The 20,257-nt window shown below is 42.1% G+C and overlaps 1 protein-coding gene across 10 annotated transcripts in view; it reads left to right on the top strand.

Moving 5' to 3' along the window:
* Positions 1-20,257, top strand: part of LOC126267989 (uncharacterized) — a 905,571-nt gene that overhangs the window by 205,618 nt on the left and 679,696 nt on the right. For all 10 annotated transcript variants that reach the window (XR_007549061.1, XR_007549060.1, XM_049973342.1 and 7 more), the window contains exon 3: positions 15,049-15,276. Coding sequence is in view for 8 of the 10 variants with exons in the window: in XM_049973342.1 (XP_049829299.1) it covers positions 15,049-15,276 (228 nt within the window). In the remaining 2 variants the exon portion in view is untranslated. The remainder of the gene's footprint in view (positions 1-15,048; positions 15,277-20,257) is intronic.

Here is a 20,257-nt window from a genome sequence, read left to right as displayed (position 1 = left end):
GTTCTACAGAGCACTCCCAGAAAGGAGCTGAATTTTTTGCTTACTCTTTCTTTATGAGCGTGAGTCTTGTGCATGATTTTTACCACCAGTGGCAGCGATTCTTCCAAGTGGTGACCAATCAGAGATATTCTAAAAGGCAGCAGTCTCCCTTCCATACACTGTTTATTATAATTAATCAATATTGCGAGTTTTTAGTGCTGGAGCTCAGGAAGAGGGAATCTATTACTCGTACTACATGCGGTATTGTTCGTTTCAGCCAATATGGACTTCTTCACGTATGCGCAAGCGATTTCCGTTCTCCCACACCATAAGTTATTTATATTAGTCAATGGTAGCTGGTATCGCTGTTTCTTAGCACAGTCGGTAACAATTCAGTTAGCCTGGCGCTAGCCTGTCAGCTGTAGGTCCCTCGCTCCCAAGCACAAAAGAGCCGGGTGGTATCCTCTCAGTACAGCTTACAAGTCTTACCTCTGAGCCATTCAGTGGTCAGCAGTTGCCAGAACACAGGCCCCGTATTACGATACGGCACGCCCTGGCGCTGTCGGCATGTGGCGTGCTTCCCTGGCGCCGGCGGACAAATCATGTTAAAAACACGATATTGCAGTGCGTGCGTTATTCCGAATCACGATGCAATGTTGCTTTGAACATGCACGTGTGTCCAAAGAAGAAGGCACTATGGAGACTACAATCGCTATGAAACACATAAAATGTATTCGCAGTTGCGAATATCGACAACCATCAGCCGTATAATGAAATGACGACAGTGAAAACATGTGTCGCATCCGGACTCGAACACGGATTCCGTGCTTATCGAGAGCGGTCGGCTTAACAAAAGGCTATCCGAGCACCACTCACGGCCAGAGCCAAATCTCGTCAGCCATGTGTCCACAACCTGTACTTGTTCATCCATTATGTATATTCCCGTACAGCCGAGACATTTTACTTGAAATTCGCTTGCCCGCTGTCGGCTAATAAATACGATTTGTAGTGCCTGTGTTATTCCGAATTACGTTGCATGTTCCTTTGGATATGCATACATTTTTCATTGTCGTCATTCCGACATACGGCTGACGGTTGTCCATATTCACAATTGCGAAAACATTTCATGTGTGTTTACTCAATAGCTTTCCACCTGTCTGCTGGACCCTGGCTAACTCGCAATATATGGGCCCATTGGTTTCTCCTTCTGCCCTTGCGTTGGCGGCGCATGCTTTTTTAAAAGAACTGCGACCCCATAATGGCCCGAAACTCCCTCTCTCCCCTTTTCTGGTGTCCTCTGCTCAATGTGCATTCAATGGGATTCAAAACTACTCATTCAAACAATCCTCTAGAATAAAAAATTAATGTGCAATATTAGTAGTTTTTTCTAGCTGGAAATCAATTTACATTAAATGAGTTTATCAGTTTAATGGAGTTTGATTGTGATACGTGGCAGTTTTGACAAAAATGGTCACGTCACACAATTAATGCCATTTGGTTATCGGATCGCATTGGTCTCATCTCCTGTAATGATGGAAATATGCAACAGCGCGTGAACACGGTGTTTTCAACGATTCCACAAGAAGCGTATGCTAATAGTTTCCAGCAGCTCTACAGCTGATATTAGAAGTGTGTTTTAGCTCATGACGATGTTTTGAAGGCCTGTAAAGGTATTTTGTTTGTAATTTCCTTTACATTCTAAGACCACTCATAGAACGCTCAGACGCGCCCTGTATTGTACAAGACAGAACGTATTTCCCCTCGCTTTTTTGGGGTCACAAGTCTTCTGATTCGTTTGGTAAGGGCCGCCACGACCTGCTCCCCTGTACGAACCTTTACATCTCAGAGCAGCACTTACCAGTCTAGTGCAGAGACGTCGGCTGCACAGTGGTCCCAGCCCATTGGCTTTCCCAGCCTAGCCACCAACTCGGCCAGATCGTGGCTCTGAGATGCTGCAGCCCGGCGCATTTAACTGCAATCCACTGCGCTGGGCGGCCTACATTGCAGAGTGGCAGTGCAGACACCCTGCCCTCTGTTGCAGCTCACATCCGACGTGTGGGTCCCACTGTCCCCTGCTCTCAGTGAGATATACAGTATTTAATGAAAATTGATATTGGCTACCTGGAGAACGTAAAATGTTTAAAGTGCACTCTCCCATTCACAAATGTCGTGAGCCAATTTGTAAGATGTATTTTAAACAAGCACAATGACTGTCTAATGATGATCTGACGTGCTACTTTCGTAACAATACATGGATTTTTAGATATGATGCTAATTACAGTCATAACTGGTTAACGGTAACATAAATGATGATTCAGCGTCCCTGCCGCTGAGTTTTGTGTACCACTTTACGCCTTCAAATACCACCTGCAAGATTTTCAAATGACCTCGTTCGCTACACGAAAATGATTAATCCTAAAGAAAAAAATTAACATGACCTTTTTGTAGGAAATTTAAAGTTCTTCAAGTTTGTAAACGGGGTATGGGTTAGCTGAAGGCCACATTTCTCGAGTTACTCAAGACAAAAGCATTTCAAGGTCGCTTTTGTACGTTTTTCTCGAGTCATTCCAAAACTATAGCCTCTAATGAAAACGAATCCGAGTACAAAATGTAACTGCATTACATTTCCTACAGAAAAGTCCTGTTTACTTTTTCTGTAGGACTCAAAGTTTGTGTGTAGTGGACGAGAGAATATAAAAGTTTGCGCGTGATATTTGAAGGCTTTTGGGTTTCATAAAATCCTGCGGTAGGAGCCGTTGAATCACCCCATATAAAACAAACGCAAACAAGTCGCTTGTGAATAATGCGATATATTTTTCTAAATACTGACCTCAAAACATGATGACCTGAGGCTGAGATAAAGCTTCAAATATCACCGCTGCTGTTCAATGGTAATTTGGAAATAATATATCTTTTATTTCATTTAAATAAATCAAAAGTAGTTTTAAAAATAGTGTATGTAAATCAAACACACCTAGCAAAATGTGTAATAAACGAAAATATATCTTAAATTTCATTTAAATAAATCAAAAGTAGTTTGAAAAACAGTGTGTGTAAATCAAAACACACCTAGCAAAATGTGTAATAAACGAAATTTTTTTCTCAGTTACAGCAACAGTAAAGAAAAATAAGTGGGTTAAAAGAGTTTCAGCATATTTTTTCACTCGTTTGACTTTGTTAGAGTTACTATGAATAAAAATAAGAGCATCAGCATTATCCATGTGTGAGAGTGGGCATATCGCTTTGAGAATGAAAGCAGCAAACTAGAATTTACTTTCAGAAGTCGATCTGGGTGCTTGGTTGCATAATACTTTTCTGGTGAACGTCTGAAGGGTCGGTGAGTTTTGCCCCTTGTTTTCCTGTAACAAGGTACATTTCCTTCCATTTTGAAATAGGCTTTAAATATTTCTCCAACTCACTTTTTGGACTAATACTGATATCGACATCTGACCACAAAGCAAACTTCTTTACTTTCGCTGGGAGTAGGCTTTTTGTGGAGTATGAAGAAACACTGTTCTGTTTTTGAAGTTATCTGATCCGTTTCACTGCATTTCAGACATACGTCAAAGCCGCTTACAGACTCGACCCCGACGATATCCCCGTATGTCTGTCTATTCTTTAAGTTAGGAAAAACCGTGTCTGAGCCTATGAGGCCCATGCTCGTTTCTGTAATCGAAACCGCTTTCGATTGGCAGTCGGTATTTCCCTTTGAAACTGGTCACTGGGGGCTATTAAAATAGCAATAAATGAATTTCACGACTTAACTCTACCATGACTTCTCGTCTTGTATCTTCAAATATCATTTTGGATAACGGAGTTATGGCCAGAGAACAGTAGCTAGCTTATGACATCTCTTAACAGTTAATTAACTTTTCCTCTAAGAATAATTTGTGCAAAAGTAAATGACAGAAGATCAGTGTTCAGCGTCCCGTCGACAAAGAGATCGTTAGAGCACAAGCTCGTTTGTTTTATGGATTGGGAAGGAATCCGCCTTGCCATTTCAATGGAACCATCCTCGCATTTGCCAGGAGTGGTTTAGGGAAATCGCAGAAAATCTAAATCTGAATGGTTCGACGTGGATACGTGGATTTGAACCATCATCCTCTCGAATGTGAGTCCAGTGTATAATTTCATGCGTTAGGTAAAATTCATATTTCAGAGACTTCTTTATCCTGAAGCGCCTGGTTGATTTGCTATATTAAAGTCATCTTCCAAGGAAACAGAAGGTACCGTGTAGGTGATTTCACTAATTGGAGGTCTCCTTGAAGATCTGTAGAAATTCTCACGTTTTAAAAAGCTTGTCATACGTTACATCATAACCGAAAAGACCGCTTCAGCTGCATGACAAATATTTATGAACCATCTAGTTTCATGGCTTTAGAGCCACATATTCCCGGAGACATCTGTATGTAATCAAGAACAAAAATTATAAAGATACTGATTCGGTTAAAATGTAGTTGAATTATAGACGAAATTGTATGTTAAAATTTCACAACTCAGTTCAAGCGATAACCAGTAGACGACCCAAAATTCTCTGTCCAATTGTACTGAAAATGTTCAACTTTCAAGAGGTTGGTTGTCAAGTTAAAATACAACAGAATACATGGAAGATCATTCCGATGAAAGAAACCTAGAACAAAGATAAGTCGGTAAACCAGTTGAATGTAAAAGTATAAAACATATTAATGTATAGGTAATGAAAACCTACGCTAACTTGGTAAAGCAAAATAGGTCTCAAAACAGAACTTGAATAATTACGATAGGTAACGGAAGACAAGTCTAGATAAAATGCTGGTAACAAAATATACCATCATCGGGATGAAAGAAGGGCTGTGGAATCGGAAAGTTAAAAATATTATACAGAAATATCAAAGGAGTAATACTGTCGTAACGACATGAAGCACGCCGAGACAGCCAAGACTGCAACTGAGCTGACTCGGGGACGGCTCCGATAAAGGAAACGCGTGACTGAGCGTGAATGTAAATAACGAGAGGCGACATGACAACAGAATCGTAACGTGTCACAGAGGAAGCTGAGTAGCACCTTTACAAGTAAAATTTTACAAATAAAAGGTAGAAGAACATAAATCACAAAATGTAATTTTTTATCTCAAAGGGCGGAGGGAGGGGGCGGGGGGTACCCTGCCTAACAAACTAAAATATCAAATAAAAATAATTACATAAAAAAATTATTAAAAACATCTTTAGGAGTACAAAATACATAAATGGCGGTGTATTAACTTCATAAGAATCAACAATACTAGAGGCCAATCAGGAAAATGGCGGCGTGGAGAATAATTGTTTTAGGAGAAAAGACGAAATAGCACCGTATAAAGATAGTTTAAAATAGGGAATAGATTATGTTACTAGGTAATTGTATTTAATCAGTTGATGTTTGCTAAAATGTTGCAGTGTTGTACCCTAGTTAACCATTAAAGGTATGCATTGGGAGGCGCGTTTTGTTCCTTAATGTTTTGATTTCTTCGTGAATGTTGCGAGTATGTACCTTTATTTCCAAATGAAGGGTTTCGTAAATTATTTTGCAGATTTGTAATGCGGTGTCCCTCCTCACGCAGATGGTTGCTTAACGCTGACTTGGAGTTGCATACATTAAGATCTTTTTTAATTCTAGTACAGGAGCTTCTGCCTGTTTATCCAATGCATCTCATAGGTTTTGCTATTGTTTATAGACGGATATATTCCTGAAAACGTACCTTTAACGCCATGAAATTAGTTGACTCATAAATAAATATTTATCGTAGAACCGAAGCGGACTTTTTCATCATGATATAATTCTGCAGCTGTGGATTCCCACAATACAAAATTTTCTATAAATTAAACGCTAACGTATAATATTTACAGTAATAGAATAGCGTAGATACTGTGAGGAGAGAAGTTAGTTCGTTTGCTAGCGTTATAGCAATTCCTTCGACTCAACCTGTTTCTCCCTTCTCAGAGATCTTTTCGCACAAGGCTGAATATTGACTTTGCACCGATTTCAGTACAGTCAACCACGCTGGATTCGTGGGTGCCAACTACCCCTTTTTGGCTCATCTGGAAATTGACTCGTAAGCAAAAAAAATATCTGTGATTCTAGTTAAGAAATAGTGCCACCCGTGCGATGCCCGTCGAGTCGCCAGTGTTAGATAAAGGTTCCTTCCTGCGCTACGTGTTGCTGAGCACTGGTATATTGTTTCATAAACATTTACCTTGGGCGTAACTACAGTACGTCTTTTAGCCTTTTACAACATTCTGCACTGTGCTGCGACACGGTGTTGAATGACATATAACAGCCTTTGCGGATAGTTTTCTGTAAATCCCTCCTATGTCGATTAATGTGTGTCTAAGATCGAGAAACCTCCACGTCTTATATTTCTGCACGACTTGAGGTTCTCGCGCACACATAGCCATCATTTATCAATAGCCAGTTCCTTAGCAGATTTATGAAGACGTTTCTCGTCGACACAAACGCTTGTTTATTAGACACATGTGTAACTCAATACCATCCACATCGAACTTTCAAGACTGTGTGCTTCCATACTAAACGCAGATTAGTTTATCTTTTACTTCCCTTTTTCTTGATATGCTCTCCTTCCTTTGCAAACCACGTGTAGTTTCTATGTTCTTTTCCTGAGACAAGAAATAATGGAAGATCTATCATGTATACTGAGATGTCAAAAGTCAAAGAGTAGCGATATTCACATATACAGACGGTGGTAGTTTCGCATACACTAGGTGCATAGCTGTCATTTGTGCTCGGGTGATTCATGTGAAAGGGTTCCCGACGTTATTATGGCCGAACGACGGGAAATAACATACTCTGAAAGCGGAATGGTAGCTGGAGCAGGACACACGGGGCATTCCATTTCGGAAATCCTTAATAAATTCATTATTCCGAGATTCACAGTGCCAAGAGCGTGCCGAGATTACCAAATTTCAGGCATTATCTCTCGCCACTGACAACGCAGTGACCGGCGGCCTTCACTTAAAGACCGAGAGCAGCGGCTTTTGATACAGTCGTCAGCGCTCACAGACAAGTAAAACTGCGTGAAATAACCGCACGAATCAGTGTGACACGTACAACAAAAGTATCGCTTAGGACAGTGGGGCGAAATTTGGCGTTAACGGACTATGACAGCAAACAACCGACGCGAGTGTCTTCGATAACGGCACGACATCGCCCGAAGCGCTTCTCCTGGGCTCGTAACCATATTGATTGAACCCTAGACGACTGGAAAACCGTGTATGGGATTGAAACTTGGACAATAAACAGTAGATCACGTAACTAACGAGGAGGTACTGAATAGAACTGGGAAGAAAAAAATTGTGGACAGTCTGACTAGAAAAAGTGACTGGTTGATAGGATACATTCTCAGACATCAAGGGATCACCAGCTTAGTATTGAAGGGAGGTGTGGGGGGTAGAAACCGTAGAGGGAGACCAAGAGATGAACACAATAAGGAGATTCAGAAGGCCGTAGGCTGCAGTAGTTACTCAGAGATGAAGAGGCTTGCACAGGATAGACCGGCATGGAAAGCTCCATCAATTCTCTCTTCGGATTGAAGACTGCAACAAGGTTAAACGAAGAAAGGAGAAAACGCTTAAACTTAAGCAGTGTGCAAAGCCGGTTTCGTTTCGTGAAATATCTACATGAACTGTATGAGTGGAAGAAAGACTTACACAAAATACGCAATATCCGCCAAAATGAAACTTGCAAAAGAGTGAAAGGAATACTGTTCGCACTATTTGGAACTGTGCCGTTGCCGAGGGAGATCTATGACACTGGGCACTCTGAATTTCAGATGAGATTCACGTTACTGATTTCCATATTTCTTCGAAATGGTTAAACAGATTTAGTAAAGTTTTACGGCAAAGGAAGTCGCAAAATTACGAAGTTTACCTCAGGTACACTTGTTGAGGAAATGTCATTAATAGATCATACTAAAAAAAATTCCTAGCTGGCGTAAAACGAAACCTGTTGTTATCCTCTAAAGTGTTGTGTGTAAATTTAACCTGTCAAGTCACTTGCAAATCGCAGTTTATCATTTTGAGCGTAAAAATAACAGAGTCGCCTGTACAGTCGATGAGTGTTTTGACACCTTTGTATAAAACAGTGCCAATGATAAGTATCAGTGGTTTACTGCCTCCGTACCTTTATCTGTGTCTTCAGAAACATCAAGGCAAATTAGGAGCAAAAACTGACTGAAAAGGACTGTTTCCTTGCAAAAGTCTTGTAACCGACGTAGTTAAATCCGAAAAAATGGGAGTGTATGTTCGTTATGTTATCCGAAACGGCTTCTTACCATTTTCATAAAATAATACATCGCTTTTGTTGGACTCTTCGCCTTTACATAATGACACCTCTGTCATTAGGTCGACGAAAGACATATAGTTCGGATTCCATCCGGAAGTAATAGTGTATGATTCAGACTCTCATTTTTTAAAAAAAATTCAGCGGTGTAAATCTTTTTCAGAAAATCTTCAGACAGTGTAATTTCCGACACTTCTTTGTCATTTCAGGTTTATCTGCGGAACAGTATTGTTAAATTTCCGTCATTTCTGCATTGGCAGTTTGCATCACCACATTTTACGAATTTGATCGAATATGCTCGGTACGCAGCATAATATGCAGAACAACCGCCACAACCATTTCTTACGCCATACCAGTTCTGTCTAAATTAAATTAGTAATTTCTGTAAATTGCCTGAATCCATCAACTTTTCTTTCTTGGGCGTGGTGCAAGAAAAATTTTTGTTTTCGTCGCCCAATAGAAATTCGCATTTTTGTGACGATACAGGGAATAAACAAGGAACTGTTTCATTGTTAGCGAAATATACATTATTCAACAATTATCATCAGAACTGTTCTGCAGAAATTGTTCTAAAATATTTAAAGTCAACAAATTAAGAACCTGGCTGGTGGAAGTCGTCTGTAATGTAACATTACACACTGCCTTGATTATCTTTCTTCTATTAGCCTTCTGTGTGACAGTTACTTCTCTAGCGATATGAACTACAACTTATTCAATTTGGGTATGATTTAAGTTCTTAAAATTCACGAGTGTACTTGTGGCTATTTTGGACTTCAAGCTAAGCGGTGCTACGTTCTCTTGTAACAGCTGCATCTGTTTATTATTCGCTGATTCGCGAGCTGAGCAGGAAGGACTGTACAAACCGCTGTTATATGCGGTTCTTCGTGGGGCAAAAATGAATACGTTAAACATTTTTAAACACTTGCAATGTGCCTTTGACAGTGCATTTCTTTCGGCGAATTCTTCCTGGGTGAAGAATTTCAGGGTGGGCTTCGACGTGTCGGTTTGGACAATTCACTTTTAAGATTTCGTTTGCGATCATTAATTCATTATCAGACATTTCTCGTACTTCCGCCAGGACTGTATATTTGGATTAAACAGTATTTTTATCAAACTATTTGAAACATCTCCATTTCTGGCCGCACCTATGTGCTCTTCCTGAGGATGCTGTCTACGACTGGGTCAGTACTTGGAGGAAGAAGGCTTCGCGCGTGGACGCAATGCGAGCGTGACTTCGCGCGACACCACGGAAGCTCTGAAGAATGGACGAAAGGAAAGTTTCATACTCTTGCCCATTTTGGGCTGTGTAGCCATTTTCAAGAATACATGCTATGCAGCAACCAGCACGTAATCGTTCGATAATGACAAAACTGGTAAACGCACAACCGCAAGTTCAGCAACACTGGGTACGGAACATGTTCTCACATGAAATGGTTCCCGCGCTATGGCGTCGCCCGGTTATTCGTCAGCGCGAGTTACAGGATGCACTGTGTCCAGTTATTCAGAACTCGTTCTTGTGTATTTACAGATTACAGGATACATCGCACGATTAGATATTGTAACATTTCGCTTCTTATCTTTGCTAAGACGCCTCCAGTAGCTGCGTCTTCATCGAATCTGGCTGAAAAGTGTTTGTCGAAAGTATACTCTTATTAATAATATAGTTCACATTGAAATTACAGTCCAGACACTTTAATTGCACATTTATGTTGAACAACCTACGATTTATGGCCGAATCGTGTGTCATATATCACAATTTATGCACACACAAACCGTTAGGTTGATATGTGATGATGTAGTTGTTCGAGTGCAGTAACCCTAACACTGACGTGACTATTCACAACAGTTCTCGCCTCACAAACACGTATAACTAACACAGTCACCGGACAAACTTCTTAAATCACTGTATTTTCAGTCCAACACTCAAACAGATACGGAAACGGTGTGCATAGTAATTAACTATTGATGATGACACACTTCACAGTTTGAGCAAATTGTTCCAATAGATGGACATTGTAGAAGTTTGGCACAGTTCGTGAGCTTAATTGCAAGTTCACAGTCAATCATTAAAAACAGTCACTAAATTACAGTAAGATCTCCAGGATGCGAAAGTCAGCTAGAGCTCGACACAGTCTACGACTTCTGATTTGTTCTAACTCGTCTGCGGTAAATTTCCAGAAATGGCAGCTATAGCTCTTGAACCTTTCATAATATTTCGCAGACTGACTAAACTGGCTTCCAACAGCCTCTCATTTATAAGATTACAATAATTAGAGTTACATTTATCTATTTTTGTTTATTGGAGTTTTACAAGCTACAATTAAAAATGTATGTTCCTGATTAACTCTGGCGAAAGATTCTCCTGAATGTGAATCTTTAGATACAACAGTAATTGATACTGAATTACGCTGTCTACTTTGCCAAAATATTGAATTCTATTTCAGTAATAATGTTTTAGTTAAGAATGCTAATTATTCTGAAATTAGATGACTGCTAATCTTCGTAACATATTCTCATCATTAGCTCTTCAGGTACTTCATTTACAAAGGTATTTACATATAATTTTAATCTTTTTTAGCTGAAAGTTAGTAGTGGGCTATATGTTTACATATGAACAATAATAACAGCTAAAATTAGTGGTATTTCTAATTAGCTCGTTAACAAGTGATAGCTAATAAAATATAATAAACACTAAAGCTGAATTAGAAAAACCTTGCGTCTAAAGTTGAGATTCCTACGTACTGCACATGTCACAAAAATAACACTACTGAAGAAATTTACAATGTCCTGGTTGTTGTTCATGTGGCGTGTAATCACGGGATCATTCAATTCAAAATGGCTTTCTAGTGGAAATTTGCCAATAGTTATTAAATAAACACTAGGATAGGATAAATTTGGTACAAAATCACAAAATCAGTCTGTATTTTTGAAAGGAAAAGAGTAACTGTTAGGAAAAAGATTTCAAATGTTGGAGGGTATAAGCTGCTTCATAATGAGACTGTATTTAATTCTTTAAAATTACAGTCTATCATTTTCTGGACTGAAAGTCTTAAATATGATACTGCTAGTCCAAAATACGATACACATGTGATATTGCTTTTATACGGAAGATAGGAGGGAGAGATCATAAAAATGAGATAGAGAACACACAAAACGATACATACCTATAACTGAAATTTTCATTTGGAAGATATTTCTATGATATTTGTGGCATGAAACTTACGTCAGAGGGAACTACAGAAATTTCTTTATTCGTTTCTCATATTTTAATACTATAAAGACGACCAGCATGGGTATTAACTGTCTACAATTATAATTAATATACTGACATTAATACAAAAGTAAGAGATACGCAAAAGAGAATCACTGTCTTATATTTTTCCACGTACACCAACGGGATCGTTAAACACAGAGCAGATTCCTCGTTTGACATTTTTCAGCCCAGTATTAACATTAGGAATTGGCAATTTCCGTATCACATCACTCTTATTTATGAGAGAAGTGTCTTTTTCATTTAACTGAAAAGATATTTTGTCCATCACCATAGACTTCAGTGACACAACTTTTAGGTCATTTTCCAGTACTTTTTGTACGGTGCGGACATCTGTAACTCTATGTATTCGTGTTTCTTCCTCGAAATTTAGCAAAGATATGATCTCTTCCATCTACATGTGTTGCATCTGTCATTACAATAGAATCTAGTGCGAAATCTCCAAAGTGATCGACATTATTCACGCTGTCGCTGCTCTTCAAAGATGTCGGAATCATTTACTTCAGTTTCTTTTATCTTTCGTGCACTTTCCTCAGCTGTGGTCCCAGGCATAGCTTTCTGCCGCTCCTGTTTTTGGCTTACTACCTTTCTTGGTTGGGACTGTATTGTATTGTATCGTACTGAACTGCAGACCTAGAAACGACAGAGAGGCTTCGTATCCGCCGTAGTCGCAGTGGCACGCAACCCCACAACAGGCTTCAGCAGTCCACTCACTCCTCCGCCGCCCCATACCGAGCCCCAATGTTTGCGTGGTAGAGCAATTATGGTGGACAAAGTGTTTGCTCAGCAATCGCCGACATAGTGGAACTGAGGCGGAATAAGGGGGAACCAGCAGCCAGGGTTCGCCGAGGCAGATGGAAAACCGCCTTAAAAACCATCCACCGACTGGCCGGCACGCCTTCCCGCCCGGAAAGCAGTACGTGATTCCGCACGGCTAACCGGGCGGCCTTTGATTGGGATACTTTCGTTTTTCAGCAATGAGTTCAGGCCCTACTGCTGGAGGTGTGGGCTCTCGCGGTTTTGTTGCTGGCGTATGGGACGGGCGGCAACCCGCAAGACCCCGCCGTGCGGCTGTGAGCTGGTCTGTAGGCGACAACGGATTGCTTTCTGGAATGAAATTATCATATTTAAGGATTATATTGATTGCTGAAAAATTATCTCCATACAATAAATGTGACAATAAGGAATATTTCAGCAGATAGATTATATTTTTCTGTATGCATACCACAAACTTCGTTGACTCGTAGTCAATATTTGCGTAAGTGTGGCCAGCGTTCTAGAGCTGTGTGTACATTTATTTTCAGTGTAGAAGCGCTGTTTGTAAAAATTATTTTTTACCTCAAAAGTGAAGTTTCTGATGGAAAAGCCAGTTATCATTAACTGTTCCTAAACTATGGCAGCTGAGCTAACATTAGGAACATTTGTGATAAGTACGGTTTTATTATGAATAGACTGGGTTTATCATTGTTTTTAAGTTTTCGCTGTAGCAGTTTAAGGAGACGTTACCCTAAGTACGTAGTGTCGGCGTTTAAGAAATTACGGAGGGTTGCGGAACAAAATAATTACACACTTTAGGACCCTCTACCACGCGAATAATCGTGACTCTAAAGGTTCGGGACACTGTGTAGATATGTAGAGGGGGAGGTTCTGATGGGACTTGAAGTCTATTCCAAAGCCTCACAGTACCGCATCATCAGATCTTCGGAGTTTGCTATCTGATGGGTTTAGCAAAACGTTCTTTTCATTTTGTTACTTCTCTCTTCTCTCTCTCTCTTGCTTTGTTATTTCTCTACGTAATAATATCGTATTGTAACCAGAAACAGAACGAACGAATAGGCAATGTCGTCTATTGTAAAATCTTCAACATGGCAGCAGTCACCAACTGTATAATTATGGATACAATGGGAATCATACAGCCAACCAGTTGCAAGTTGAAAGTTTATTCAAACCTTTATCTAGGTTTAGGTAGGTATAAACCCGTCTTCCACAGAAGTGATAACTCTCTAAAAATAAGATACTTTACAAGTAGTCCATGTTAGTCATATATGCAGCAAAAAGCAACATCAAAAATTACATACAATCGAAAAGTGTTACATATTTCTTGTAAAGAGAAACAAATTGGTAAGGTTTAGTCAACAGTAAAATAATTCATATAAATGCTATTCTTGGCCATAAGGCTTTTTGAACAGAAAAAATGATTAATAAAATCTACTCGGGCTTCCAGCCATATCGGGTGTGAAAATCCTGAGCTTCGACCGAGCTCTCCTCGTCCATTGTCAAGTGGTGAATTACTACCGCGTCGCCGTGACCTCACCGTTACAGAGCGGCGCTGCTGGCTGTGACATCACTGGTGCTCTCTTCCTCGCCAACTGTGGCAATGTTTTCGTCCCCCGTCGGACGCACCTGCTTCAACCTCGCAATATCAGGGTCCCAGGCTGTTTTGAGTTGTAGACGGCCGTCCTTGTTTTTATTTCTACTGTTTCTTTTATGACGGTATCCCAAACTCCCTTAGATGTTTTGTCAAATGGAATTTGGTGTCGATTTTCTAACGCGTGTTCTGCCACTACTGATATTTCATGGTAGCGTGGGCGTAAGCACCTCTCGTGTTCCGTCCGGCGTTGCTCCTCAGTCCGTACTGTTTGACCCACGTAGAAGCAGCCACACTGACAAGGTATTTTGTACACTCCAGGCGTTCTGAGTTCTAGATTGTCCTTCACAGGCCTCAGAATCCCTGTAAAATCTAAGGCAGTCTTGCATCATACACTAAAACAGACAACTAACTGGAGAGTAAGGACAACCCAGCAGGAAACTTACGCCCAGTTGACGCTCATATAAGAAGCAGTGTCAATGAGAAAAGACACCTTACAAGTTAATGAAACCACATTAAAATAACGTCACAGAAACAATAAAAAAGTATATAAACCTATGAAAATGGTAAACAAAACTACGATGCACAGTAAAGTAGGCTAATGTCAGATTACATCTTTGAGAGAAATAACGTCTCGAAATAGCTGTGTCGGGTTTTCCGCACTATTTCGCGAAACGTAGGTGAAGGTTTGAATAAACTTTTGACGTGCAACTGGTTGGCTGTATGATTCCCGTTATATCCTGTATGGTGCTTTCGAACTGGCCCCAAAGCATGCTTAACGGCACTGATAAAAGGAAATTCAGCTAAATGTGACCCAGAAGAGCCAGGGAAGCCGAACTGCAAGTTCTACTCAAGGTACTACTTGGGGTGACCCTTTCTGGCCGGGCACTGTGGCCGAGCGGTTCTAGGCGCTTCAGTCTGGAACCGCGCGACCGCTGCGGTAGCAGGTTCGAATCCTGCCTCTGGCATGGATGTGTGTGATGTCCTTAGGTTAGTTAGGTTTGATGACCTCAGATGTTAAGTCCCATAGTGCTCAGTCATTGGAGCCATTTTCTTGACCCTTTCTGTTCCTGTAGCTCCTCTTCCGAGTAAGTAATAACGACCCCTGTCCTGTTGCAGTATGACCGCAGACTCAGCGGCAGCTCGGCCTCCACGCCGGGCTCTGGCTACCGCAGCGGCAGCAGCACCGCCGGCGGTGGTGGCAGCGGCAGCGGCTACCACAGGGATCTGTCCTCGGACCGCAAGTATGGCTCGCAGCTCGACTCGCCGGCTGGTCGCGACCACTCCTCTACCAGGACCGGCTCCTACTCTGACACCAAGTACGGCACCTACCCGCACAGGAGCAGGGTGAGTACTCGCCACGAGCAACTGCCATTTCAGTGTTCACTTACAGCATTCAAAAAAAATTCTACTCAAAGTATCACAGTGTAGTGTTGCAGATTTTATTAAAACATTTTTTTGGCCAAGGTCGCAAGGTATAAAACAATAATTATTGGTTTTAACTGCTTAAACGGTCATCTTCAGATCTGGAAATGGTAATACAAGGTCACAGGTCAGAAATATTTTAGGAATAACACCACAGTGCTAGTCAGTTTGTTTGCAATCTTGATCAGATTGGCTTTGACGAACACTATGACCTGTCATTATGGCTTACATCATACTCAAATTACTACAGAAGTGTTTGTGCGACATGTTTTACATAGGCATATCATATAAATGCGACTCTAAGGTATGTTTTCACTGTGTTTCTGTTGTACGTTGCTTCGTGCCATTGGCTTTGGATGATAGCAATGTATATTTATTCTATTTTTTCTAAAACTGAAATTCCCTTGAGGATTTTAACACTATAATGACAAAGTGTCTTACTTATTGTGTTGATTTAGGCACCACATGTTTGAACACTGTTATACATTCTGACGGTTTAGGGGGCTCAAACTAGTAATAACAGTTTTCTGCATTGTGATTTTATTCAAACAAAGGTTTACAGGTCGCTGTGTTCATGCTGACTACGTCATGTAATCACAATATCACATTTTAAGTTTCTTACTTCACATTTATTGAGAAGGTCTTGCGCATTGATTATGTGATTGCAAAAGAACACTGCTAGTCCTTTCTGCTTTAGTCAGCAGTCTTTCGAAAGGGTTGTTACTGTGCTCCGTCCTTCCCTATTCTGTGTTGAACTTGTCATTGTAGCCAGTACATGTTGCACTTTGCATGTTCTATTATTTGTCTGCACCTATCATGTTACCCTCGATTCCTCCTTCCATTCTCAATGATGCATTCGATATTCTTCTACGCTGTCCCCTTTTCATGTAATGGTGTTCCCACACCTCTTTCTTAATTTATCCTCTTTACTGCTTCTTCATTTCATAGGGATATGGAACGGAATGGTCACATAGACTCACATAGTCAATCTTTAGTTTATTGGAGGAATGCGGGGAATATACACTCCTGGAAATGGAAAAAAGAACACATTGACACCGGTGTGTCAGACCCACCATACTTGCTCCGGACACTGTGAGAGGGCTGTACAAGCAATGATCACACGCACGGCACAGCGGACACACCAGGAACCGCGGTGTTGGCCGTCGAATGGCGCTAGCTGCGCAGCATTTGTGCACCGCCGCCGTCAGTGTCAGCCAGTTTGCCGTGGCATACGGAGCTCCATCGCAGTCTTTAACACTGGTAGCATGCCGCGACAGCGTGGACGTGAACCGTATGTGCAGTTGACGGACTTTGAGCGAGGGCGTATAGTGGGCATGCGGGAGGCCGGGTGGACGTACCGCCGAATTGCTCAACACGTGGGGCGTGAGGTCTCCACAGTACATCGATGTTGTCGCCAGTGGTCGGCGGAAGGTGCACGTGCCCGTCGACCTGGGACCGGACCGCAGCGACGCACGGATGCACGCCAAGACCGTAGGATCCTACGCAGTGCCGTAGGGGACCGCACCGCCACTTCCCAGCAAATTAGGGACACTGTTGCTCCTGGGGTATCGGCGAGGACCATTCGCAACCGTCTCCATGAAGTTGGGCTACGGTCCCGCACACCGTTAGGCCGTCTTCCGCTCATGCCCCAACATCGTGCAGCCCGCCTCCAGTGGTGTCGCGACAGGCGTGAATGGAGGGACGAATGGAGACGTGTCGTCTTCAGCGATGAGAGTCGCTTCTGCCTTGGTGCCAATGATGGTCGTATGCGTGTTTGGCGCCGTGCAGGTGAGCGCCACAATCAGGACTGCATACGACCGAGGCACACAGGGCCAACACCCGGCATCATGGTGTGGGGAGCGATCTCCTACACTGGCCGTACACCTCTGGTGATCGTCGAGGGGACACTGAATAGTGCACGGTACATCCAAATCGTTATCGAACCCATCGTTCTACCATTCCTAGACCGGCAAGGGAACTTGCTGTTCCAACAGGACAATGCACGTCCGCATGTATCCCGTGCCACCCAACGTGCTCTAGAAGGTGTAAGTCAACTACCCTGGCCAGCAAGATCTCCGGATCTGTCCCCCATTGAGCATGTTTGGGACTGGATGAAGCGTCGTCTCACGCGGTCTGCACGTCCAGCACGAACGCTGGTCCAACTGAGGCGCCAGGTGGAAATGGCATGGCAAGCCGTTCCACAGGACTACATCCAGCACCTCTACGATCGTCTCCATGGGAGAATAGCAGCCTGCATTGCTGCGAAAGGTGGATATACACTGTACTAGTGCCGACATTGTGCATGCTCTGTTGCCTGTGTCTATGTGCCTGTGGTTCTGTCAGTGTGATCATGTGATGTATCTGACCCCAGGAATGTGTCAATAAAGTTTCCCCTTCCTGGGACAATGAATTCACGGTGTTCTTATTTCAATTTCCAGGAGTGCACAATAAAAAATAAATTACACCTCGTGTGCATCCAATCTTAGAATACGACTCAAGTGTGTAACACCCATGCAAAATAGGAATAGCCAGAAGTACTGCACATGTAAACAAAAGGGCGGTACAAATGATCACATGTTTGTTTGAAAAACAGAAGAGCGTCATAGAAATGCTGGAAAACTGAAAGTGGCAGAAGCTTGAAGACGGACGCAAATTAGCAAATTATCATGCGAAAGCCTACTTACAAATTTTCAGTAACTAGTATTAAATGAGGAACTTAGAAATGTAATTCAGCTCCTCACTTGTCACTCCCGTAAGTACGTAGAAGATAAGATCTTACTAATTACATAGCACACAGAAGCTTTGGAACAGAAAGAAACCTCAACACAAGGTACAGCATTACTTACCTTTTCCCGTAACCTTGAAAGTAATTTGCAGAGTATGTATCCTATTCGTTGACTTAACTTTTAACGTTCTTAGATAACGCCACTGTTCAAACGCTTCCAATTGCTTCTTGCCCACGTTTCACTTCCATACAGTGGGGTGCTCCAAATATACACTCCCACTAACGTCTTCCTCATTTCTATATCGCATTTGTTTCCAGCAGAGCTCTTTTACTGAGTTACGCTTTCTTCGCCTGTTCCAGTCTACACAGTCTGCCTGGCAAAAAACAATGTGCACCCTGAATATATAGTCGGATGTCAATGTACAAACCATGGGCGAGTATGTAAACGATCACAGTTGCAATTCTCTGTGACAGACAGAATGGTCATCCCAGTGCATTGGTGTCGTTCGCGTTTAGTGTTGTTATCAAGCTTGGGCGGGCATGTAATGGGCGTCAACTGCATAAGATGCTGAGTGATCACTGTGAGAGACACGGGGATGACACGTAGTCGTGTGCGACAGCTTTATCAGCACCTGACAGAGTGTGAAATGGGACTCATATCCGGTCTTCATTTGGACAGCCGGTTGAAAGGCGCAATATTCAGATTTTTAGGGCATTCGGATGTCTGACCACCAGAAGGGAGGATCGCGATATTGTACACCAAGCACAGCGTAATGCCATCAGATTTGTGGCTGACATCTAGGAAGAAGTAGTGGACTCCTTGTGTCGTCTCTCACCACAGGTGAGCTGCCATACTAGGGAAGTACTGTACCGTGGGTAGGCTGGCGTTCACACCGCAACACAGACGACTGAGTTAACAGTGGTACCGTGACCGAGAACATGAGCTGCTTATGAATAGCGTCAGATTCTGTTCGCCGATGAATCGCGGTTCTACACTACCCCAGACTACCCATTTTCAGCGAGTATGGCAGTGGCCTGGGGAGGTAATCCATTTTCCCACCGTTACGGAGGCGCAGAGTTGTGGCTGGTGGGTTGGTTGATTTGTGGGAGGGGACCAAATAGCTACGTCATCGGTTCCATCGGATTAGGTGGGGAAAGAAGTCAGCCGTTCCCTTTCAAAGGAACCATCCCAGCATTTGCCTGAAGCGACTTAGGTAAATCGCGAAAAACCTTAATCAGGATGGCCGGACGTGGGTTTGAACCGTCGTCCTCCCAAGTGTGCGAGTCCAGTGTGCTAACAACTGCACCACTTCGCTCAGTGCACAGTTGCATTAGCTACTCCTGCTGTGGGGAGTCAGGTTGTGACATCAGGTTGGTGGTGATAGGGAAATCTGATGGCAGCTGTGTCACCTACCATATGACAATATCGCGGAGCTGAATCCTCGTCAACGCATTGCACGTGTCTCTATAAGCTGGTGAGATATTCCTCTAGTCATCACAATCTGCAGACCTGATCACAAAAGACGTATGTTGTGACAGCTCGGAGGTCCACTTTCACCCAGCCTCAGACAAGGGCACAAAGGCTTTACAACACCCTTCCCAACAGAATCAGTGCTTGCATCCAAGTCAGAGGTATGCAACGTCATACTGATAAGTGGGCTCATACACCCAAGTTCTTCGTAAATACGACTCGATTTTGTTATCACTGAAATAACGTCTTGTACCCTCTCAGTCCTTGAAGTTCCATTCAGTTTCCTCCTCTCTTTCTGGGTGCTTCACTTTTTTGCCAGGCAGCGTATATTTTACTCTGTAAGTTGTTTTATTCTGTTGTTGTTGTTCTTGTTTCTGTTGTTGTTAACTAAACTGGACTGGTATCCTAATTTTAAACTTTCGGGTATGTCTTTAATGAAACTGAACTTGAACAATACAAGTGCTGTGATTACGTAAACGCTGTCTGATAAAAAGAGTCACCAAATGTCTGCTTTTGTATAACTGTATTACAATTCACTTCCAGAAAACATAATTGTATACTAAATAAACTGCCCTGTGAAATTCTGTACCGTGCAATGCAGTGAACAGAGCTACAATGAGTGACATCACAGAAGGTGACTTACAGTTCCAATACGGAAAACTAACGGAAGAAAAGTTCTACATAAAATTCCAAATCGAAGTTTGAAA

The sequence above is a fragment of the Schistocerca gregaria genome, chromosome 4 (genome assembly GCF_023897955.1).
Source record: "Schistocerca gregaria isolate iqSchGreg1 chromosome 4, iqSchGreg1.2, whole genome shotgun sequence".
NCBI classification, from domain to species: domain Eukaryota; kingdom Metazoa; phylum Arthropoda; class Insecta; order Orthoptera; family Acrididae; genus Schistocerca; species Schistocerca gregaria.
Note: the sequence above shows the minus strand (reverse complement) of the source record. Positions and strands in the feature narration are given on the sequence as shown.